This window comes from Dendrobates tinctorius, unplaced genomic scaffold (assembly GCF_039654945.1).
Source record: "Dendrobates tinctorius isolate UK_male_01 unplaced genomic scaffold, ASM3965494v1 ptg000064l, whole genome shotgun sequence".
Lineage (NCBI taxonomy): Eukaryota > Metazoa > Chordata > Amphibia > Anura > Dendrobatidae > Dendrobates > Dendrobates tinctorius.
Genome location: NW_027361732.1, coordinates 47,393,521 through 47,417,625, shown reverse-complemented (window position 1 = coordinate 47,417,625; position 24,105 = coordinate 47,393,521). Strand labels below are relative to the sequence as shown.

Sequence of the window (24,105 nt, the reverse complement as noted above, 5' to 3'; positions counted from 1 at the left end):
ATTTTTTTTTTCTTTTCAAACAATAAGATATACTGTATGTAAAACATGGATTTTTGTGAGTACTCACCGTAAAATCCTTTTCTCCGAGCCGCTCATTGGGGGACACAGATACTGTGGGTGTATGCTTCTGCCGCTAGGAGGCTGACACTAAATGAAAAAAAGAAGTTAGCTCCTCCTCCGCAGTATACACCCTCGCCCCTATTGCGGGCGGAAATCAGTTTGGTGCCAAAGCAGTAGGAGAACAACAAATCAGCCTTAATACAGGTACAACATGTCCAAAGGAAAACACCACCCTTATATCAAATATGTAAACACATTCATTTACACAAGACAAGAGCCAACTGGCTAATAGGGTGGGTGCTGTGTCCCCCAATGAGCATCTTGGAGAAAAGGATTTTACGGTGAGTACTCACAAAAATCCATGTTTCTCCTTTGTCTCATTGGGGACACAGATACTGTGGGACGTCCTAAAGCAGTCCCAGGGTAGAAGATTGACTCACCGATCCAAGCTACATGCACCTCTTGTTTAAAGGTGCACCACCGTTGCTTGGGAGAATCCTTCTACCCAGGCTCGCATCCGCCGAGGCCTGAGCATGGATATTATGTTTGGCAAATGTGTGCAGGCTGGACCAGGTTGCTGCCTTGCAAACCTGTTCCGTTGAAGCCTGGTGCCGAAGCGCCCAAGAGGCGCCCACTGCCCAGGTAGAGTGCGCTCCGATCCCTGCTGGAATCGGCGTGCCTCTAATGCGGTAGGACTCCTGAATAGTCAAACGAGTCCATGTGGCTATGGTCGACTTTGAGGCAGCGAGTCCCTTCCTGTGCTCTTCAGGGAGCACGAACAGCGTGTCCGTCTGACGAAAGGGTGCCGTCCGCGACACGTACCTCCGGAGGGCTCTTACCAGGTCTAACGTGTGAAAGCCTTCCTCCGCCTGGTGTACCGGTGCTGGACAAAATGAAGGCAAAACACATCTTCATTAATGTGAAAAAAGAGGACACGACTTTCGGCAGAAAAGGAGGGCTGGTCTGAGGACCACCCTATACTTATGGAAAGTGAGGAACGGAGCTCGGCAGGATAGAGCCGCCAGCTCTGAAACCCGCCTGATGGAAGTGATGGCCACTAGAGGAACAACTTTCCAGGAAAAGTACCTCAAAGAGATATCCTAAAGCGGTTCCAATGGAGCTTCCTGCAGAACACTTAGGACCATGTTAAGGACCCAGGCGTCCATAGGTGCCTTATAGGGAGGTATCAAGTGGGATACTCCCTGGATGAAAAGACTTCACCTGCAAATTGGTAGCAATTCTGCACTGGAACAGGACGGATAAGGCCGACCTTTGTCTCCTGCGGGAACCTGGGGCAAAGCCCGAGTCTAATGCTCTACCGACTGAGCTATCTGGGCTCTTTAAGCCCGACTGGAGAAAAGCCAAAATGTCGGGAATCGAGAATCTCAGCGGAGAAACACCGCGGCCTCGACATCAAGCAAAGAACACCTTCCAGGTGTGGTGGTAAATTCATGCTGAAGCAGGCCTCCGGGCGCTAATCATTGTAGCGACCACCTTGCTCCCGAACCCTGCCTGGGTTAGAATCCAAGATTCAACGGCCCTGCCGTCAAACACAGGGTCCCTGAGTTCGGGTGGCACATCGGCCCTCGAGATGGTAGATCTGGGCGCTCTAGCAGGCGCCCAGGAACGTCGGCGAGCAGCTGCATTAGATCTGCGTACCACGCTCGATGGGGCCAGCAGAATCGCCGACCCCCCTTCCGTCTTGATCCCTTTGCTGACTCTCGGGAGTAGTGGCAGTGGGGAAAATGGATATGGGAGGCAAAACTGGTTCCATGGCAGAACCAGCGCGTCCACCGCGAATGCCTGCGGGTCCCTGGCCCGCGGCATATGTGGGCACCTTGGCATTCACTCTGGAAGCCATCAGGTCCACATCCGGAGCTCCCCACAGTTGACAAATCTGCTGGAAGACTTGGGGATGTAGAGACCACTCTTCGGATGCAAGATCCTGCCGGCTGAGGAAGTCTGCCGCCCAATTTTCCATGTCAGGGATGTGGACAGCCGAAATCACCGAGTGGTTTGCTTCGGCCCACTGAAGAACGTGCCCCACCTTGCGCATGGCTGTTTTGCTGCGGGTGCCCCCCTGAAGAATTATGTAAACCACCGCCGTGGCGTTGTCCGATGGAATCCGGACGGGGCGGCCAGCTAGAAAGTGATCAATCTTCTGCAGAGCCAGCCGAATTGCTCGTATCTCCAATAAGTTGATCGGGAGGCGTGCCTCCTGTGGCAACCACCGTTCCTGGGTTGTGTGGTGGCGAAACACCGCTCCCCAACCGAGGAGACTGGCGTCGATTATCATTATCAGCCCATGACCTGGAGGGAAAGGTTTCCCCTAGGCCAGAGAGGGAACTGGTTATCCACCATCCGAGCGACTGCCTGACTTGAGAGGACAGTTGGCACCGCCGATCGAGCGTGAAAGGATTCTTGTCCCAGGCTGACACGAGGCATGTTGCAGGGGGTGACGATGGAACTGGACGAAAGGTATCGCTTCCATTGCTGCCACCATTTTCCCTAGGATCTTCATCCCGGATCGGATGGTATGAGGGACTGGTTGGCGTAGTGTCCGGACTCCCTGCCGGAGACTAGCGCTTTTCCTGAGGAAGAATTACCAACCATCGGCAAGTGTCGAAGATCATTCCTAGGAAGGAGATCCTCTGAGCTGGCACAAGGGATGATTTCTTTGTATTGACCATCCATCTAAGCGGCAAGAGTATCTAGCGTGATGTTGCCACCTTTCTCGCATGCCCGTATTGACGGGCCCTTGACCAAGAGGTCGTCCAGATAAGGCAAGACTACTATGCCTCGAGAATGCAGTGTGGCAATGACAATCGCCATAACCTTTGTGAAAACTCTGGGAGCTGTGGCTAGCCCGAAGGGTAGCGCTATGAACTGAAAATGTTGAACGCTGATGGCGAAGCGTAGAAACCTCTGATGAGGAGGAAAAAATGGGAATATGCAGAAATGCGTCCTGGTTGTCTATTGAGGCCAAGTATTCTCAGTGCTCCATGGCCGATATGACTGAACGGAGAGACTCCATCCGGAAATGTCTGATCCTGATGAATTTGTTCAGAAGCTTCAGGTCCAAAAATAGGCCTGACAGACCTGTCCTTTTTGGGAACCGCAAAACGACTGGAATAGAAGCCCCGAGCTCTTCCGTGTTCCGGCACTGGAACAATGACTCCGTTGTGCAGGAGCGACTTGATGGCTCCCAATAGAGCCCTTACCTAGGTAACCACCCTGGGAAGCCGGGAAAGAAGACGAAAAAAAAAAAAAAAACCAAAAAAAAAAACCCCACACTATATTGGAGTGTACCTGACAAATTCTATTGTGTAACCTGAGGACACCAATTCTTTTACCCATATGTCGTGAGCGATGTTGGCCCAGACGTGGCGAAAACAGAGTAGGCGGCCGCCCACCTTGCTGGTGTCGTCTTGTAAAGACCTCGAGTCATTTGGCCGATGATCTTTAGGATCTGGGTCCCCTCGATCTGGCCTCTTGAGCACGCAATCTCCCCAATGGGCTGGCTCTATATGAGACCTGCCGCTCCCTATCCTGGTTGGGGCGGCCTTAGGTGGCGGAAATGGGCCCCGTAGTCCACCCGGAGTCTTTTAAAGCACGACTCCGGACCGGTCTCCTATTCGGGTCCCGGGCCAGGCCCAGGCTGCTTAGCGGCCGCCCCCTGACGAATGCAGTCACGCTCGGCCTAAAATGGCTGGTGGCACTACGAAAGGCCCGAACACGTGCCTGAACCAGGTGACGAAAGTCGTAGTTACTCACCGGTTAACGGTATTTTTCGGAGTCCATGACAGCACCACCTGAGAGAGGGGATCCGCCCTCCAGGAACAGGAAATCCTACAGATACATAAGGGCAGCACCTCTCCCACACATCAGTTGGTTTACAAAGCACAAGAGGACCGCAATGGTTAATAGCATAGTTTATATACAATACTCTACACGACTATCAATTACCCGTGTACATATAAGAGGAAGAAGTGCACACCCAAATTAAACTAAAGGGAGGGAATGTACGGGTGCTGTCATGGACTCGGAAAAATACCGTTAACCGGTGAGTAACTACGACTTTATTCGGTCGCCCATGACAGCACCACCTGAGAGAATTACAGAGAGTAATAATTACTTTGGGGGGGGGGGGACTACAGCCTGCAGAACCCTGGCACCAAAGGAGAGGTCTGAGGAACCACCCAGGTCTAGTCTATAATGGTTATAAAAGGTGCTCGGAGAGGACCAAGTAGCTGCCTTACATATTTGGTCGATTGAGACCTCCGATCTCTCTGCCCGCGAAGTTGCCATGGCCCTGGTGGAATGCGCCCTCAGCTTGCCAGGGGCCGATTTGCCTTTTGAGGTGTATGCTAATGAAATGGCCTCCCTAATCCATCTTGCTATCACTTTTTGAAGCCCTAAGGCCCTTTCTAGTGCCCTGATAGGAAATAAGGCGTTATCTTTTTTCCAGGGGTCGGTAACTGCCAGGTACTCTAGGAGACATCTCCTAACGTCTAGCGTGTGTAATTTCCTTTCCTTATCGTTCATGGGATTAGGGAGAAAGGATGGAAGAACTATCTCCTGAGTTGTATGGAAACTGGAGGCTACTTTAGGTAGGTATGCCGGATCGGGTGTAAGAATTACCCTATCATCCCTAAATTGTATGTAAGGAGGGAGTCTAGATAGTGCCTGGATGTCACTCACTCTACAGGCAGATGTCAACGCCACCAGGAGAGCCACTTTAAGGGATAGGTTTCTCGTGGAAGCTGATGATATAGGTTCAAACGGGGCCTCTGTCATGGCCGTGAGGATTAGGTTTAGATCCCATGGCATAAACTTATTCCTCACTATCGGTCTGGACCTGCCTGTTGCTTTAATAAACCTATTGATCCAATGGTTGCTGGCGATGTTGCAGTTGAACAGTGCCCCAAGAGCTGACACCTGTACCTTGAGGGTGCTGGTGGAGAGTCCCATATCCAGACCTTTTTGCAAGAACTCTAAGATCTGCGCTGTGGGAGTGGGTTGTGCAGCTACTACCCCTGAGGTCCGAAGGAATTTTTTCCAGATCCTCACGTAGATTTTTGTTGTAACCGGCTTTCTGCTTCTAAGCAGGGTGTTAATTAGGGCCGGGGAAAAACCTCTCTCTTTTAGCAGTGCCCATTCAAAATCCACACCATCAGATGTAGGTCAGCTACCTGAGGATGGTAAACTGGGCCCTGGGACAGGAGGTCTGGGATGTTGGGTAGGACCCAAGGGTCGGATACAGACATGGTCCTCAGGCATGAGAACCATGCCCTCCTGGGCCAAAACGGGGCGATCACTATAATCTTCGCTTTGTCCTTCCTGACTTTCCTCATTACCAGGGGTAGTAGAGCCAGGGGAGGGAAGGCGTAAGCTAGCCTGAAGTCCCATTTGATTAGAAGAGAATCTACTGCCAGAGGGTTCTCCCTGGGATTCAGGGAGCAGAACCGCGGCACCTTCCTGTTCTCTCTGGTGGCGAAGAGGTCCACTTCTGGCAGTCCCCATTTTTGTACTATCTGGTTGAAGATGGACGCTTTTAAGGACCATTCTCCTTGCTTTAGGAGGTTGCGGCTTAGGAAGTCTGCCGTGGTGTTTTCCTTGCCTTTTATGTGCAGAGCTGTTAAAGACAGGAGATGTTGCTCTGCCCACTGGAACAGCCGTTCTGCTACCTCCATCAGGGGCTGGGACCGAGTGCCGCCTTGGTGGTTGATGTAAGCCACGGTGACCTGACTGTCGGAGAATATACGAACATGTTGCCCCTGTAGATACATAAGGTTTTTAACTGCCTGCTCTATGGCTGTTAGTTCTTTCAGGTTGGAGGACATTTCCAACTGATGACTATCCCATACATCCTGAATCAAGGTTTCCCCCATGTGGGCCCCCCAACCCGTAGGGCTTGCGTCCGTGGGGACTACCCGGGTTATGTTATATTCCCAGGCCTCTGGCTAGATTGTTGTCGTCTAGCCACCACTCAAAGGATTTCAAAGTCTGTTGGGACAGAGTTAACCGGCCATCTAGGTACCCGCCCAGGATTTTTTGGTGGCGTAAGACCTCGCTCTGTAGCACCCTTGTGTGGAACTGGGCCCACCGGACCGCGGGGATGCAGGATGAGAGAGAGCCCAGGAGGGACATTGCCTTCCTGAGAGACATGGTGGGGTTATTGGAGGCGTTCAAGACCTGCTGACGTAGGCGGACCAATTTTTTGGGAGGAAGACGACATTCCTGATTCTGCGAATCAAGGATTAAGCCAAAGAACTGCTGGACCTTCATGGGCTGTAGACGAGATTTCTTGATGTTTAATAGCCACCCTAACCTTTCCAAAGCCAATTTTGCTTTCTGCAATTGATCCAGACAATGGACTGCTGTTTTCCCTACAATAAGGAAGTCATCCAGGTAGGGGATTACTAGAATGTCTGCCTCCTGTAGATGGGCCATAACCTCCGCTATAACTTTAGTGAACACCCGGGGGGCAACTGCTATACCAGAGGGAAGGGTGACATATTGGAAATGCTGTAACGACCCCTCCAAATGAACTGCCACTCTAAGGAAACGCTGATGAGACGCATAGATGGGTATATGGTAATAAGCATCCTTTAAATCCAATACCACCATAAAACAATTTTCAAACAGCAACTTTATTGTGGAGCTGATCGTTTCAATTTTAAAGGGTCGAATGACTAGGTATCTAAGTGCCTTTAGATTAATTATGGTCCTGTAGGAATTATCCTGTTTAGGGACCAAAAATAGGGGGGAGTAGAAGCCTTCGCCCTTCTCTGCCTCTGGTACCTTTATCAGTACCCCCTTCTGGCATAGTTCAATAACTTCGGTTTCTAGGGCAGTCTGTTCCGTCAAGGAAGACCTAAGCGGAGTGGCTCTAAAGCTGCTCTGGGGGACACGGGCAAATTCGAGCTTTAGGCCTGCGGCCACCAACCCAAGGATCCAGTTACTGTTAGAGATCCGCGACCAGGCTGAGTAGAAGGCCGATAGCCTACCTCCCACCGGGGCCTCTAGTCATTGGGGAGGTTTCTTGGACTCACGGGATGCTTCTTGGCATCCCCCTCCAAACATAAAACCGGTACCTTTTCTTATCTTCCCATCTGCCTCGGTCCCTGGACGACCTCCTCCGAAAAAAATCTCTTCCTAGCAAAGGGACGCCTATAGGAAGTGGTGGGTAGGGAAGGGAATTTCTTTTCATCATCGCCAGCCTTCTCCAGTTCATCTAGGACTGATCCGAACAGATATTCTCCCTCACATGGGATGGAGCAAAGCAGGGATCTGGCCTGGATATCCCCAGGCCAGCATTTCAGTCATATAGCCCGTCGGGCTGCATTTGATAGCCCTGCGGCCTTGGCCGCCATCCTCGCAGAGTCTACTGAAGCGTTGGCTAAAAAGGCTTCCGCATCCTGGATGGTAGGTAGGGTTTTTAAGATAGATTCCCTCGAGGCTCTGTCCACTAGCTGTGTTTCCAATTGGTCCAGCCAAACCATCATAGATCTGGCAGTGCAGGTAGCTGCGACTGCCGGTCTCAGGGCGCCAGCCGACATTTCCCATGTGCCTTTCAAGTAAGAGTCCGCCTTTTTATCCAGCGGATCCTTCAAAGAGACCATGTCATCAAAGGGATTAGTGGATTTCTTGGATGCTTTAGCTACTGCTGCATCCCATTTCGGGGCTTTGTCCCACTTATTCACCACAGGGTCCTCAAAGGGATATCGCCGTTTAAAGGCTGGTGGTAGGGAGCCTTTTCTTTCAGGTTTCCTCCATTCTCTATTAATCAAACTTTGGACCTTGTCGTTTAACGGGAACGACTTACGTTTCTTGGGGTCTAATCCCCCAAACATTAGGTCCTGTGCTGACCGTTCAGGTCTGGCGTCTGTTACCCCCATGGTAGCCCTGACTAGTTTGTCCACTTGGTCAAGACCTAGGCAGAAACGGCTGGCGTCTTCCTCTGAAGAGGAAGCGGATGCGGAGGTGGAGGGTTCTGAGGAGTCTTCGTTCCCTCTAGGGCCTGCTGAAGAGCCCGATTCTGAGAAGCTTGCCCTCTTTCTCTTCCTAGACGACTCCCCCTGGGGTACATATTTTAGGGCTTTAACCTCCGCTCTGATTATTTCCCTTAGACTTGTAGCGAAGTCAGGGGTCACTTCTGTCACCTACAGGAGGGGGGACAGAGCAAGGATATATGCTTGTAACTTTTTGGGACTACGCCCCCCCCTTTTCTCCTCTCTCTCTTTTTTTTTTTTTTTTTGTTACCGTCTGCCGTATGCATGACTGGCACAGCCTCTTAGGGTAGGCATCCGGCAAGGGGCATTTACAAAGGGCGCATTCCCTGTTTTTTGCCTTGTCAGTACATTTCTTTCCCGAAAGGAAGAAAAACATAAGGGGGACACTGCGTCAGGGCACATTCACGAAGATCTCTTACCCTGAGCAGAAGGCATAGGTACCAGATCACGGGGGGAGCGAGCTGGATCCTTCGGCCTGGAGGAACTTCTATGGCCGGATTGTCCAGTTCGTTTCTTCTTTTGCAGGGAGCTGGTTTGGGACCTCTGAGGTACGTTCCTGCTCTTTGTCCAGCTGGGGCACGGGAGCTTCCTGCTCGTCCATCCTGCATCCGAGCTGAAGCCGCTCATCAGTGCCTCTGTGCCCTTTTTCTTCCCCCCCGGTAATCCGGGATCGCAGGTGACGTGGCCAGGGGCTGATTTTTTGCCCCCCCCTCCCCCGTTTTCCCCGACGTCCCTCCCTCTGCGTGCCGTGCCCCCCCCCGCTCTGCCAGCGCCCGCGCCGCTGTGCACGGCGACACACGGGGAGAGAGGAAATCGCTGGCACCCGACTTCCGGTCCGGCGCCGCTGGCCCCGCCCCCCGCCACATCCGGTCCGGGCGCAGGAGAGGAAGCGCAGGCCGCCAGCGCCATGGCGGCGCCCGACACAGCGCCCCCGGACATCACCGAGGCGCAGCCGCACGCCCCCTGACGCGATTTGGGGCCGAGGGGAACCGTACCGTGAACCAGGACCGGGATCAGGGGAGGAGAGGCCATACTTACCTGCCGGCGCCGGCCCAGGGACGGGCATCCGCCGGACCCCGCTCCCACCTGCCCCGCACACTGACGTGGAACCCTGTGTGGGCCACCGTGGCGCTTCCAGGGGACTCCGCACTGCCCGAGGTAGGAGACCCCCCCCGCTACCTGAGTCGGACAGCCGGTCTGGGGATTCCTTCGTCCATGATGGCATGATCTGTAGGGAATCCTGTCCTCCAGGAACAGGAAACTAACTGATGCGTGGGAGAGGTGCCGCCCTTATGTATCTGTAGGATTTCCTGTTCCTGGAGGGCGGATCCCCTCTCTCAGGTGGTGCCGTCATGGATGACCGAATAAAAGCGGTTTAACCTTCTGTTGGAGGGAGAAACCCGCTCTTTTCTCCTGTGGAGTCGGAGATAAGTTGATCCCAACCTTTCTCCAAATAGGCAGCCGCACTGATAAGGCAGGGAAGTCAAGGACTTTTTGGAAGTAGAATCGGCCCGCCATGTTCTCAACCATAGGGCTCTTCAGAAAGAGATTGCATTAGCGGCAGCAATTGCTGAACAATTGGCCGCATCCAAAGACGCATTCATTACATAGTCTCCGACTATCGCCATCTGACCTGCAACCTCCGAGATCTCTGCAGGTAGATCCTGCTCCTGCGCGACCTTGTTTAATATTTCTGACTATGATAACATGGCCTTAGCTACCAAAGTTGCTGCGAACAAGGGAGCGAGTGCAGACCCTGACGCCTCATATACTGAACGAGCTAGGCTCTCAATAAGGCAGTCCGTGGAATCTTTAATCGAGGAAGTCCTAGGGACAGATAACAGGGTCTTAGTGGCCAGGCGTGAAACCGGAGGATCCACTATCGGGGATTCCATCCATTGTTTACGGAAGTCCAGAGCAAACGGATACCTCGTTTCGAGTGCCTTTTAACCCGAGAAAACGCCGGTCTGGACGTTCTCTGTGCCGCTGCACTATGTCCTCAAACTCAGGGTGAGGAAAAAAACCCTGTGCGGCCGCTTCACTCGTTTAAATGCTACTTTATGCCCCGTAGCCGCTGCGGGATCATCCTCAATCCCCAGGATCTGATTGACGGCTTCTATGAGTCTGTCCCCTGTTTCATGTGACCCTGGAGTGTCCAGGTCAAGGGGCTCATCTGAGTCGCAATCTGAGGTCTGCTTGCTATCAACCACTGGTGACGGGGAGCGAGAAGCAGAACTTACAGATGCCGAAGGCACCGGATGAACTGGGCGACACCGTGTGGATTCATTTCCCCCGGGTCTGCCTGGAGTGAGAACGGCCCCTGCAGGCCGGAGGCTCCTGTGAGGTGGAGGTTCCCTCTAAAGGCGGCGAGACAATGTCCCTGCCCCTATCTGGGGCTTGAAGGGATTCTATTGCTCTCGTAAGCGACACCATGTACTGTGACAGTCCCCACTCCGGGGGATTTGACACATTGGTCGCGGTCGCAGGGGAGGGCTCCTGGGCGCGTTTGGATTCGCATAAACACTTGCTCTGCACCCACGGAAATGGCAGTGTAAAAGAACGTGCGGCTTTGCTTTTTCGGACATGCTGTATCTGTCCGCTGCTGGGGATATGGGGAAGAGGTAGCCCCTCGTTTCTCCCTATAGCGTGGCCTCTCGGGCAGCACTTACCCCAGTCTTGCGCCCCCCCGACCTGGATGCTTCCTTGAAATCGCGCGCCGACATCTGTGGCGCGCACCAGCCTGTAAAAACCGCTCTAGGGGCGGTACTTCCGCTTTGCGGCCTAGCCCGTGCTCCGAAGCCTCGATTTTACCGCCGCCCAGTGCGGGGCGGGCTGCCGGAAGTGACGCGCGGCCCTGATAGCGGAACTTTCGGCCGCGGCCTAGTTCCGCCGAAGCCGCGGGGGGGGGGGGGGGGGGGGCGCGGTACCAAAAAATGGCGTTACTGACCAGCGCTGTGTTCCTGTCCCAGACTGCCGCCTGACGATCCAGCCCTTCTCTTGCAGGGCTAGTGGTCGCAGAGCTGTGGGCTCCAGCCCGAAATCTTCGCAGGAGCCCTCCCCGACCCTCTCCTCACCGAGAAGATCCTCTCAGCCTAAGCGCAGGTATGTGAGGGGGTCTTTGATATAAAAAAAAAAAAAAAAAAAAAAAAAAAAAAAAAAAAATAGGACGGTGCAGGCACCCTAACTCCATCTAACCCCTTCAGGGGGTGAGGAGAGGGACCGTCCGCCGCCTTGCAGCACCGCCGTCTAGCGTTGGTGGAGCAGTGGGGGCCGCACAGACTAGTCTTGTGCCTCTGTGCAAGCCCATGGTTTCAATACCTAGGGGTGGATAGGGCTAAGTCTGGCATAATGTCCCACGTCGCGGGAAAGGATACGTGGAGGGATACTCACACATGCTCGCCCGTTGATGGTTTGGGGAAATCGGACCCTTTCAATAGGATCCCGTTGCCCCTGTCTCATCTTCATAGTAAAAATAAAATAAAAAGTCTGGAGCAAAACCAGATGTGTGTGCCTCCATGGACACTAAGCAAAAAACTGATTTCCACCCGCAATAGGGGCGAGGGTGTATACTGCGGAGGAGGAGCTAACCTTTTTTTCACTTAGTGTCAGCCTCCTAGCGGCAGAAGCATACACCCACAGTATCTGTGTCCCCCAATGAGACGAAGGAGAAATAGGGGGCAGATCACTGAGGGATCAGTGACCTGTCAGAAGCCATACAGATTAATATGTAAGAAGAACACCACATGAAAACCAGCCCACAGCCACCCCCCCCTCCCCCCAAGAATATCATTAAAGTGTACCTGTCAGCAGTATTGGCCAATATGAGATGCGGCCACCGCCTTTCAAGGCTTATATACAGCATTCTATAATGCTGTATATCTGCCCCCAACCCGACCTGGAAGAGATACCTTATTATACACTCCTGTGGGGTGGTCCTGTCCAATGGGTGTCGCTCTTCTTGATCCGGCGTCTCCCATCTTCTTGCAATGCCATCCTCCTGCTTGCTTCAAGTGGATGACGCGTCCCTGCGTCGTCCATACAGGCTCCCCGGCACCACGCTCCTGCGCAGGCATACTTCTCTGCCCTGTTGAGAGCAGATCAAAGTACTGCAGTGCGCAGGCGCCCAGGTCAACAGGGCAGATAAGTATGAATGCGCAGGAGCACGATGCCGAGCAGACTATGTGGATGATGCAGTGACGCATTATCCACACGAACCAAGAAGGAGGACGGCATCTCAAGAATATGGGAGGTGCTGGCCTAAAAAGAGAAACACCCATCGGACTGGACCGACATGCAGGTGAATATAATAAAAGTTATTTTTCTTCTGTTACCGGTCGGGTTGGGAGCAGATATACAGCATTATAGAATCTCATCCCTGAAAGGTGATGGCCATATCTCATTGACCAAACCTGGTGACAGGCTCCCTTTCACTGCAGACTACAAGATTAAACAACAACAACAACAACAACCACAAAACGGATTTCATCGACAAAGGTATCATTTTAATCAGTATAACGGCGCTAACCTGACACTGTAGGTTACGGAGCACAATCCTGCTGACAGGTTCACTAAAAGATCTCCAAGAAAATAAAAATATGTAGCCAGAAAAGTTTATTAAAAAAAAAAAAAAAATATATGAACATCTGAGGGGTTTTTCACTTTTTTGTCTTCCCCTTTACATCACATTGCACACTTACTTCTAACAATGTGTCCTCACTAGTCTTCCCATGGTTTACTGGAAAAGGCTTCCTTCCATCTGTGAGATAAAAAAAAAAAAAAAAAAAATGATCAAAACTTTAACTTCCCTGAAGAAGATTTTGTTTGGCCGGTCCAGACAATCTGACCCCCACCCCAGACAACCAATCCTCTGAATTGTCACTAAAATCGACTCAATAAAAAGGTATCAGCAGTACAACTGTTCATGAGACCGTTCTGTTAGACTGTGTCTATAATTGTGACTTCAGACCACGTCCTATTCATCATTAATAAAGAAATATATATAACTCAGGGGTTCACTTTTTCTTGTCACTGTACAACACAGCTTCACTCCATTCAATATAGCAGTGATGCAGGTCCCTGCAGGGTGGGTGGGTGACCACACCACTGTGAAAAATATAAATCAAAGGGTCCCCTTATTTTTAGGATCAGCAGGTGTCACATAAGTCACAACTTCACAGACAAGAATGTCATGGCATATCCTAAATAGGTGGAAATACCATGTAGAGTAGATGTATCAGCAGATTGGACAATACAAACATTAAATGGATTTACTACACCTAATGAGGCTGGGGTACTTACAACAATAATCTAGTTATCAAGTTAGAATAGCTTTATAATAGTTTTCTCTTTTTTTCAAAGTTTAAATTCACCCAGTGTGATTGACAGCTAATCAGTGTGTCTGCTGCTGCTGAGATCCTACACAGCTCAGTACAAGCTGCATCTGTCCAGTGGGGCTGAATGGTTGGATATAAATACAGTGATATTCTGTGATCATATTATAAGGATTATATAGTTATTCTGACATGGATTTTCAAATGAAGTATACTGGCCTAATCCGATTTAAGAATGTATGCTGTTTATTTTGCGTAATCGGGTGACAGATGTCGGCACTTATTCCTGAGTGGACTTCTTCCAATCTCATCCTTAAAAGAGAATCTGTCACCAGGTTTATTTTTTTTCCATTTAAGAGCAGCATAAAGCAAGGAGAGAGACACTCACACTAATACACTGGATGGGTCACTTACCAATCTCAATGCTGTAGTTTTAGCAACACTTTATTCCTAAGCTGCAGCTCTGCTAGACTTTTCATTAATATAGCGCTTGCCATCTAGTTCTCAATATTCATGATCTACAGCTAGTCCTTTCTCCATCAATGATTAGTAACTTTCTGAATAGGAAAAAATAAGGTGTCAATCTGTGGTGTGGGCAATTTCATTTTTTTAAGAGCTCATCATTGAGAGTACTAGCAAAACTGCAGCAGATAAAACAGTGACTTTAGCAGAACTACAGAAAGGAGTCTAGTAATTGATACAGCAACAGAATCATTGCCCCTATTATATGGTGCCCTTAAAGAAGCATTCCCATCAAAATGTGTATCCTTTTAATATACAGCAGTCATCATATTACATAGCACTATGTACTTAGAATTGCTCATTTTGCCTTTGTACCCAGTTAGACCTAATGGAAAACAGAAGAATTATGACATCATGGACTAAAAACTGACTAAATGAATCCTTCTAAGCTCTATGTGGAAACAGGAAGTCTCTTTACTGCATGAGTCATCACTGAGAAAGTCCCTGGCAAGGGGGAGGAGGGAGCTGCTGGGTCAAGATTTGAAGGGAGGGGGATGACTCATGCAGAGAAAACAGAATAATTAATTGGCTAGAAGGGCAAAATGAACAATTGCAAGTACCCAGTGGCACATAAAATTACTACTGCAATATATTAAGATAAAAGCTTCAATGGAAAAATGGGAAGCAAAAACTTGGTAACAGAAACCCTTTAACAAAACCCTTGTGTATTTATTAAAACTACACATATTAATGCATACACGAATACATACTGTATATATACATATAATTACCAAGTTCATAGAGATGATCTTGTAGATGGACGAATGCAACAAAGTGTAGGTCTACTTTGTCGTCTATGTTGGGTGCCTACAGGAGAAGAACAAACAATTACCATACAACATACAGTATACACACACACACACACACACACACACACACACACACACACACACACACGAGTACACTTTGTTGTCCTGCCAAGTCCTGTGATATAGGTACCAGCACTGTGGATTATAAGACGTTCACCCAAACTTGACATTTAGAACATGCTCCTCATCAAACGTATGGCTCACCGGGAGGTAAACCCATCAGGAACAATTCACCTTGGTCCCATCACTCACTGGTCAGGAGGCAGTATATAAATTGTCGCTCCCCACTGAAATGGATGGGAGTCATGAAATCCCCTGGGTTCCATCATCCAGGTGTTTGATATTTACGACATGACTTAATGACATGTCAACTGACAATTTTGGGGAAAAAAACCTTTAAAAGGGTTTCTAGAATGAGAAAACACACCAGTTGACTGCAACTCAGCCCCTTTCACGTCAGTAGTGCTTGTCTGCAAAACCACCCACAACCAATGGAGGAGTGTGGAGCTGTTTCTGAGAAAGTAACCATGACTTCCCAATTCTGTTTTTAATCAGTAGGTACAGGTTCATTGAAAATGATTCTTACATAGTTAATTATATAGCATGGTAAAGAATACTGCTACCCACATAAATGTGAAACAAATCACAGTGGCCAAATATGAAAGTATCCACCTTGGGACATTCCTAGATTTGGCGAGACCACCCCTGATCCCTGGCATGGTCCCAGAATGTCACACAGATAGGAGCAGTCATCACAGTTCAGACGGGAACCTCTGAAGCCCACTATGAGCATAGAGGCTAGCAAGGAAAGATGTGACTATAATCAAGAAGCTGTGAGGGACAATGTGCGACCATGGAAACACATGTGCTGTATTAAAGGGACACTGTCTGGTGTTACTGCTATTACAATAACACTTGGGTCGCTAGGTGATTCTAGGATCGTTCGGCTGGAATGATATCATTTGTACTTCTGAGTAGTGATGAGAGAGTATACTCGTTACTCGAGATTTCCGAGCATGCTCGGGTGGTCTCTGAGTATCTTGGGCATGCGCATAGATTATGTTTGTATCTCCACAGCTGTATGATTTGCAGCTGCTAGACAGCCTAAATACATGTGGGGATTTCCTAACAAACAGGCAACCCCCACATGGATTCAGGTTGGCTAGCAGCCGCAAATCATGCAGCTACAGCGACAAACTAAATCTCCAAGCACATCCATGCTCGGGAATCTAGAGTAACGAGTATACTTGCGCATCACTACTTCTGAGTAATATGGACAATGGTATGGCCACATCAATGTGACTGTAGGAGATACTAATGGACTAAATGAGTGTATGGGCACCGCAGTGCGTATCATGTATATCACAATCCAAAGGAGCCGAAATATAGGGCCGCGAAGGTGCCCCCGTCCAAATATGCACAGTTCGGTCACGTAAAGAAAGGGTAAGATGCCAGAATAACCAGTTGTACCTGAACGGTGTAAAGCCTGATCACAATGGTCTTTTTGAACACAATGACGTGACAAGCTTTAATACTGACACTTGCCGGATAATGGCCTAACAGGCAAAGTGCTTCACAACTATTGGGCCATGTTCACATGTGGCCTTTTTGCAGCACTTTTTCTGCAGCTTATTAAACTGTGTATAAGACAGCTGTTTTTTGCTGTCTTTTTAAGGCGAATTACAGGTGTGATTTGTTTAGGGAATATTAACAAAGCTAGTTTTATTCACTAAAATTATTATGCTGGGTGTTTTCAGTGTGTTACATACCCTACATTTAAAGAAAAAATTAAATCAAAACTGGTAAAATGATATTGCCAATTCTTGGAGCATAGATGGGACACCTAAAAAGGGGTTTCCCCAGACACAAAACAAGAAATACATACGGTAAATAAAAAACAACTTGGATGTCCATGTAAACAGTTCCTAATACCCAGATTACCTTTATTTTTCATTTTTTAGCTCCCTTTAAGCTTTCTATACTCTTTTTTGCTTGGACTGTAGCATGAAGTAAAGAACTGGATAATTGAGTAACAGCTCAAGTATGTTGTGAAGTTTCTTCATTTTCGATAGGCTCTGCATGTGGGCACCCAAAAAACCAGATTCCTATAATTACCGTATCTACACTGTCTTAGGCTACTTTCACATTAGCGGTTTTTAGCACTGCGCGCACAATAGAGACGCATAATGTGTTCACTTTTTTTAGGTGCATGCGTTTTAACCAGACATATTAACTCTTAAAAAGCATGCGATTTCAAACACAGGCGTGCGCATGTCCATGTGCACACCTGCGTTCCCATAGACTGTAATGTATTGTCGCATTCCGTGCGCAAGCGGTTTTTTACGCCGTTGGACGGACCCAAAAATGCAACAGGTTGCGTTGGGCACGCCTAGGCGCATACTGCAAAAAAATGCATGCGCATGAAAACGCATATGAACGCGTGCAAACGCTAGACCATGCGCCCGCCATGTTAAACATAGGGGCGCATGCACGCACACGATGCGCTGCGCTAAAGAACGCTAATGTGAAACCAGCCTTATTAATGAGAATAGTTCATGAGGTTTTGCATTGGTCCATATAAAGAACATACCTCCCCACCTGTGAACATTTGGTTTTCTTTTTATTGTGAAGCTAACCACAAATAGGACAATATATCTGAAAACTTCAGTGTGGATAACTAATCATCCCTTAAAAGGCAGTACTTTGTAGAGCCTCCTTTTGTGACAATTACAGCTGCAAGTCGCTTTGGATAAGTCTCTATGAGCTTTCCACATCTTGCCGCTGGGATTTTTGCCCATTCCTCAAGGCAAACTGCTCCAGCTCCATTAAGTTAGATGGTTTCCTCTGGCGAACAGCAATCTTCAAATCTGACAACACATTCTCAATTGGATTAGGATCTGGGCTTTGACTAGGCCACTCCAACACATTTTCACATTTCCCCTTAAACCACTAGAGTGTTGCTTGAGCAGTATGCTTTGGGTCATTGTCTTGTTGGAAGGTGAACCCTCGTCTCAGTCTCAAATCACTGACAGAATGAAACAGGTCTTGCTCAATAATATTCCTGTATTTCACACCATCCATCTTCCCCTCATCTCGGACCATTTTCCCTGTCCCCTTTATAACCCAACGCTGACTTGTACGTCTCAACAACTTTGTCCCTGACTTGTTTGGAGATCTCCTTGGTCTTCATGGCGTTTGGTTAGTGGTGCCTCTTGCTTAATGGTGTTGCAGCCTCTGTGGCCTTTCACAAAACAGGTGTATATACTGACAGACCATGTGACCCTAAGGCCTCTTTCACACATCAGGTTTTCGCCGTCAGGCGCAATCCGGCGCTTTTGACAGAAACCGGATCCGGCGAAATGCAATGCATTTGCGCCGGATCGCGCCGGATGGCCATGCGTTTCATCCGGTTTTCGCCGGATCCGGCGTCTGGAAAAAACGTCTACTGTAACGTTTTTTGTCTCCGGCGAAAAAGCCGGACACGCCGGATCCGGCGCGTCCGGCTTTTTCACACAATGAAAGCCTATGAGCGCCGCAATGCGCCGGATCCGGCAAAAGCCGGATCCGGTTTTTTTGGTCTGAGCATGCTCAGTAGCTCTACCCACAGGAGATATATAAAAGCAAGACAATGGGACCCTCAGCCACACCCAACATGCCACCCAAGCCAAGAACCAGGAGCAGGAGAAGGCAGCAGACATCTGCAGCAGCAGCACCATCAGCAACACCCCAAATGGAGCAGCATGCTGAACGGGAGGGGAGTCCAGAAGCAGATGAGAGACGGTAATTATCAAATCCCCCATTCCTCCAAACTAGGGCCATGGAATATCAAGATATTCAATGGCCCTTTGTTTCTCTTTATTCAACAGCCGCCAAAGAGATGCAGCAGCAGCACCATCAGCACCACCCCAAATGGAGCAGCATGCTGAACGGGAGGGGAGTCCAGAAGCAGATGAGAGACGGTAATTATCAAATCCCCCATTCCTCCAAACTAGGGCCATGGAATATCAAGATATTCATTGGCCCTTTGTTTCTCTTTATTCAACAGCCGCCAAAGAGATGCAGCAGCAGCAGCAGCAGAAATGGTATCACTGGCAGCAGCAATACCCACAGCCATGGAGTCTGGCCATCAACAGGACAGCACATCTTCTTCTGGGAGCCCTCCCTCGCATCGTCAGCGTTTGACGGTAAGTTTTTATTTCCAAAATCCATCATCTCTGTAATATATGTCTATTCATTGCCTTTTATTTCAAAACAGGAATCACAAGATGAAGAGGAGCTCCCAGAAGAAGAAGGAAGGGGTGGACAGACACCTGGAGTGGGCTCACAATTGGTAAGTTTTTTGCATCAAACGCAGAAACACAACATCACACTACACACAACACATAGAAAACAATGTTCTGCAGACCACACACAGCAAACAAATGCCTACATCCAAAGACATAACATTTTTTGTTTTCTTCTATAGTATTCCCAATCTGGTGCTCGGCCAAGAGGTCCTCGCAGTGCCTCCCAGGGTCGTCGGCGACAGCAACGCGGCGGTCACCAGCGTGTAAGTATAAATATTTTTGCTTTGTTTTTTTGCACTTTTTATTTCATTTCTTTTGTGGAGGCTAATTATGTTATTTTTGTCTTTTTCTTTAACAGCCTTCACAGCGTGCTCCCGACTCTGACGGTGAGGATGGAGGGATTGATGTGGACCGCCTCATCGATCTCGTCAGAGAAAGGGAGCCGCTCTGGAATATGGCTGACCGCCGCCACGCTGACCTGATCATTACCCGACGACTCTGGGAGGAAATCTGTTCTCTCCTTGTGGGCCGCTGGGAGGACCTCGAAGCTCGGGCCCAGATTAAAGAGCGTAAGTATATACAGTAACGGTTGCTTGATGTAAACCAGTGTTTCCCGAACTCCAGTCCTCGTGGTCCCCACGGATCATGTGTTCAGGATTTCTATTTACTATGGAAATCCTGAAAACATGACCCCTGGGGACCATGAGGACTGGAGTTTGTGAAACACTGATGTTGTATACTAACCACTCCTTTCTCGTTTTAGGGAACAGAATTGTGAATCGGTGGCGGTCTGTGAGGGATCGTTTCAAGAAGGAGTTCAATAAAGAGATGCGGGCCCCGAGTGGATCTGGAGGACGCAGGAGCAAGTACAAGTACGCACAAGCCCTGTCGTTCCTCCGGGAAACAATGCTCACCAGAAGGTAAATATTACACACCACATGTGAAAAAAATGTTAGATGTAACTTTTTTTTTTCAGCCAGGGCCACACCATGTCAGCATTTTAATTGTTTTTTTTTCTCTTTATTACACAGCACGGTGAGCAGCACTCGGGAGCCTGCACGATTGGACCCTTCTGAGGCGATCCCTGAGGAGACCGGCACCGAGGGACACTTCGACCGCCCCGGTACATCTGCACCTTCCCAGCCTTCCCACACATTCGACCCATCTGTCCCATCCACCAGCACAGGAGCATCGTGGCCGCCTACATTACATGAAGCTGCTGGTGAGGAGATCGCTTTCCCTTTACCCCACCCTTCTGCCCCTGCCGCCTCTAGTACACCTGCGGGTACTGGGCGGCAGCGGCAGAGGGGTCAGGAAAAGAGTTATGCGCAAGAGTTATTGCATCTGAATGCATCTTTCCAGAACTGTCTCAAAGTCTTGTCAGAGCAAATCGCCGCAGGCTTTCAGCAGATCAACTCCAGCATTCTGGAGGTGAAGACACTTCTGCAAACCATGCATTCAGAAGCAAGATCTTCGCCAAACCACACCTTTTTCAGGTCTGTTGTGGAGCGCATGGCAACACTATCTCCTACCCAGCAGATGCATGTAATGCATTCGTGCCACGGTGCTCTACAGCAGGTTACCTCCCAACCTCCACCTCCCACCACTGTAGTTCCTCCACCTGCACCCCCTCCAGCCACTTTCCATCCTCCCCCTCCTATTACATCTGCACCCCCTCCAGCCACTTTCCATCCTCCCCCTCCTATTACATACCAGCAACCTCACCAGTACCAGACATCTCCCCACTTCCAGCAACCTGCCCCGTCCCAAACTCCTTCCCCGTACCAAACTCCTTCCCCATACAACTTTCCATCAACATCATCTGCTCCTACAGTCCCTGCCCAACCCTCCACTCCACCGCCCACCACCTCTTCTGCCTCCCACATGTCCACCCATTCTGTAGCTTTTTCCACACCTTCACCTCTAACTGTTCCTTCCCCACCACGATCCCAGTCCTCTCTCCACACACCCAGTGTCGAAGTGTCCCGCAGCCCCTCCAGCAGTATTTCCACCCCACAGTACACAGATTTGTAATGTTTTTTTGTTGTAATAAAAATGCCCATTGGGTTTAAAACCTTTATTAAAAAAGTTTTTTGCACTTTAAAAACAAAAAAAAAAAAAATTTAAATAAAAGTTAAATTCGTTTCACAATGGTTGTCTGTCATTTCTTTCTGCAGCGAACTATGTTTTAAAAAAAGGTTAAATACAGGGTATTTCAAAGGTAAAAAGGTATTCAAAACCAGGTATATAACTGTGGGTAAATTTTAGCTTTTTGCCACAGTTGTGTTCCTGGTTGTGTTTGAAGCAAAGTATTTCACCTAAAAAGTTGTGTTTATTGTTGGTGATTTCCTACCAATGTACACAACTTTTGTTAAAAGGTGAAATACTTTGCATAAAACACAACCAGGTACACACCTGTGGCCTAAAGCTAAAAATAGTAAGACCATGACAAGATAGCCAACTTTGGTTGGCAAAGGTATATACTGTTGGTCCAGAAGGTACACAAGTTTAGGGCACAAATCTTTCACACTCTGTCATCCCAGTGTACTCTGCCTTGAGGTGACATAAAGTATAGTGGAAAATTGTCCATGAAACCGTCACAGAACTTCTAGTGGTAATATTTCCAATGACAACATCCATCTTCGCCAGTAACTTGCTCTTCTCTCCAACCTGCACTTTCTTCTCTACAACCTGTCAAAGAAGGGCTGTAGGAACATGCTATATCTAGTTTTCCAGTAGCCAATCCCGTTCGGAAGGCCACAAGGGTCAATTTTAAAAACCGGATCCGGCGTAATCCGTCGAAAAATAGATATAAAAACGGATGAACCGGATGAGACGGATCCGGTTTTGTCTGTCAAGAACAAGACGGATCCGGCAGAAAACCGGATCCGGCACTTCAGGTTTTACAAAACATTTGCCGGATCCGGCATTCCGGAACGACGCCGGATCGCGCCTGACGCCGAAAACCTGATGTGTGAAAGTAGCCTTAGACTGCACACAGGTGGGCTTGCTTTCACCAAGCATGTGACTTATGAAGGCAATTGCTTGCACCAGAAAATTTTAGGGGTGTCATAGCAAAAGGGGTGATTGCACAGGCCAATTTTTAGTTACTTGATCCCATAAATTTAATTTATCCCTATATTTTTCTCACCTCACTTCACCAACTTTGACTAGTTAGTGCTGATGCATCACACACACACAAGTCCGATTACAAAAACATTTAAAACACAGGTTGTAAAGAAACAATATAGATAAAAAGCCAAGGGGGTGAATACTTTCACAAACCACTATAGATGCAGTTACTGCCTTGGTTTAACAAGAAAGGCCAGAGGACCCTCGTTATTCTGACAAGTGAGGGACCCGGAAATTAAGGAAATCTTAATTGATGGCAAACTTCAACAGTTTTCAGCTGTACAGCAAGTCCTTAAAGGGGCACTCAGGTTTGGAAATTATCCTTTATGTAAAGGATAGGGAATAACTTCCCAAATCGCTGCAGGTTCAACCACTGGGACCCCACCGATTCTCAGAACCGGGGATCTAAAGAACCCCTTATGAATGGAATATTAGCTGAACATGTGCACTGACGCTCAAATCCTTCTTAATGAAATGTGATGAATTCTAGAAAAGCCCAGCACTCTGCTAGTCTTCAACAATGGTCAACCAACACAAGGGACTCTTCAAAGTCTCTGTTCTTGGGATCTCAGCAGCCGGGAAATTATCCCCTTTCCAATATTAAATAGTTCAATAATAGGACAGCTGATCCTACAAACATTCTATAAAAAAAACAAATACTGTACATCTGTATACAGGCCAGATTATTTCAACTGATATTTATATAGCGTCATTAACTCCATGGTACATGAGAAGGGGGGTTACATACGAAGTTCTAAATATCGTCAACAGTAAACAAATTTACAATGACAGACTGGTACAGAGGGGTGAGGGCCCTGTCCTTGCGGACTTGCATTCTATGGGATAGTGGGGAAGAGACAGAAGTTCGGGGGTGCAGCAGCTCTGGTGGTGATGAGGCGGAGGCTAGGGCGGTGGTGAGGCGGCAGCATAGTTATTGCAGGCTGTAAGCTTTCCTGAAAAGATGGGTTTTCAGATTCCGTTTGAAGGATCCGAGGGTGGTGGATAATCGGACGTGTTGAGGCATGGCATTCCAGAGGATATTCGGGATATCTTGGAGGCGGTTGTGTGAGGAACGAATCAGTGTGGAGGAGAGTAGGAGGTCTTGGGAGGATCGAAGATTACGTGAGGGAAGATATTGGGAGATTAGTTCAGAGATAAAAGGGAGGGGAAAGGTTGTGGATGGCATTGTAGGTCAGTGTTAGTAGTTTGAACTGTATTCGTTGGTAAATAGGGAGCTATGTATGAAATATTCCTATCTAGAAAGGTCTCAAAATTTATGTCTACACAGATCTTTAAATTAAATTAGCCAAGTGTGTGTGTGTGTGTGTGTGTGTGTGTGTGTGTGTGTGTATATACACTCACTGGCCACTTTATTAGGTACACCATGCTAGTAACGGGTTGGACCCCCTTTTGCCTTCAGAACTGCCTCAATTCTTCGTGGCAGAGATTCAACAAGGTGCTGGAAGCATTCCTCAGAGATTTTGGACCATATTGACATGATGGCATCACACAGTTGGCGCAGATTTGTCGGCTGCACATCCCTGATGCGAATCTCCCGTTCCACCACATCCCAAAGATGCTCTATTGGATTGAGATCTGGTGACTGAGGAGGCCATTTGAGTACAGTAAACTCATTGTCATGTTCAAGAAACCAATCTGAGATGATTCGAGCTTTATGACATGGCGCATTATCCTGCTGAAAGTAGCCATCAGATGTTGGGTACATTGTGGTCATAAAGGGATGGACATGGTCAGCAACAATACTCAGGTAGGCTGTGGCGTTGCAACGATGCTCAATTGGTACCAAGGGGCCCAAAGAGTGCCCAGAAAAAATTCCCCACACCATGACACCACCACCACCAGCCTGAACCGTTGATACAAGGCAGGATGGATCCATGCTTTCATGTTGCTTACGCCAAATTCTGACCCTACCATCCGAATGTCGCAGCAG

At 48.6% G+C, this 24,105-nt stretch overlaps 1 protein-coding gene across 3 annotated transcripts in view; it reads right to left on the bottom strand.

The window, feature by feature from the left end:
- Positions 1-24,105, bottom strand: part of UCHL3 (ubiquitin C-terminal hydrolase L3) — a 100,821-nt gene that overhangs the window by 18,882 nt on the left and 57,834 nt on the right. For all 3 annotated transcript variants that reach the window (XM_073580393.1, XM_073580394.1, XM_073580395.1), the window contains 2 exons: positions 14,659-14,734; positions 12,773-12,831 (listed from right to left, as the gene is read on the bottom strand). In XM_073580393.1, coding sequence (XP_073436494.1) covers positions 12,773-12,831; positions 14,659-14,734 — 135 coding nt within the window. The remainder of the gene's footprint in view (positions 1-12,772; positions 12,832-14,658; positions 14,735-24,105) is intronic.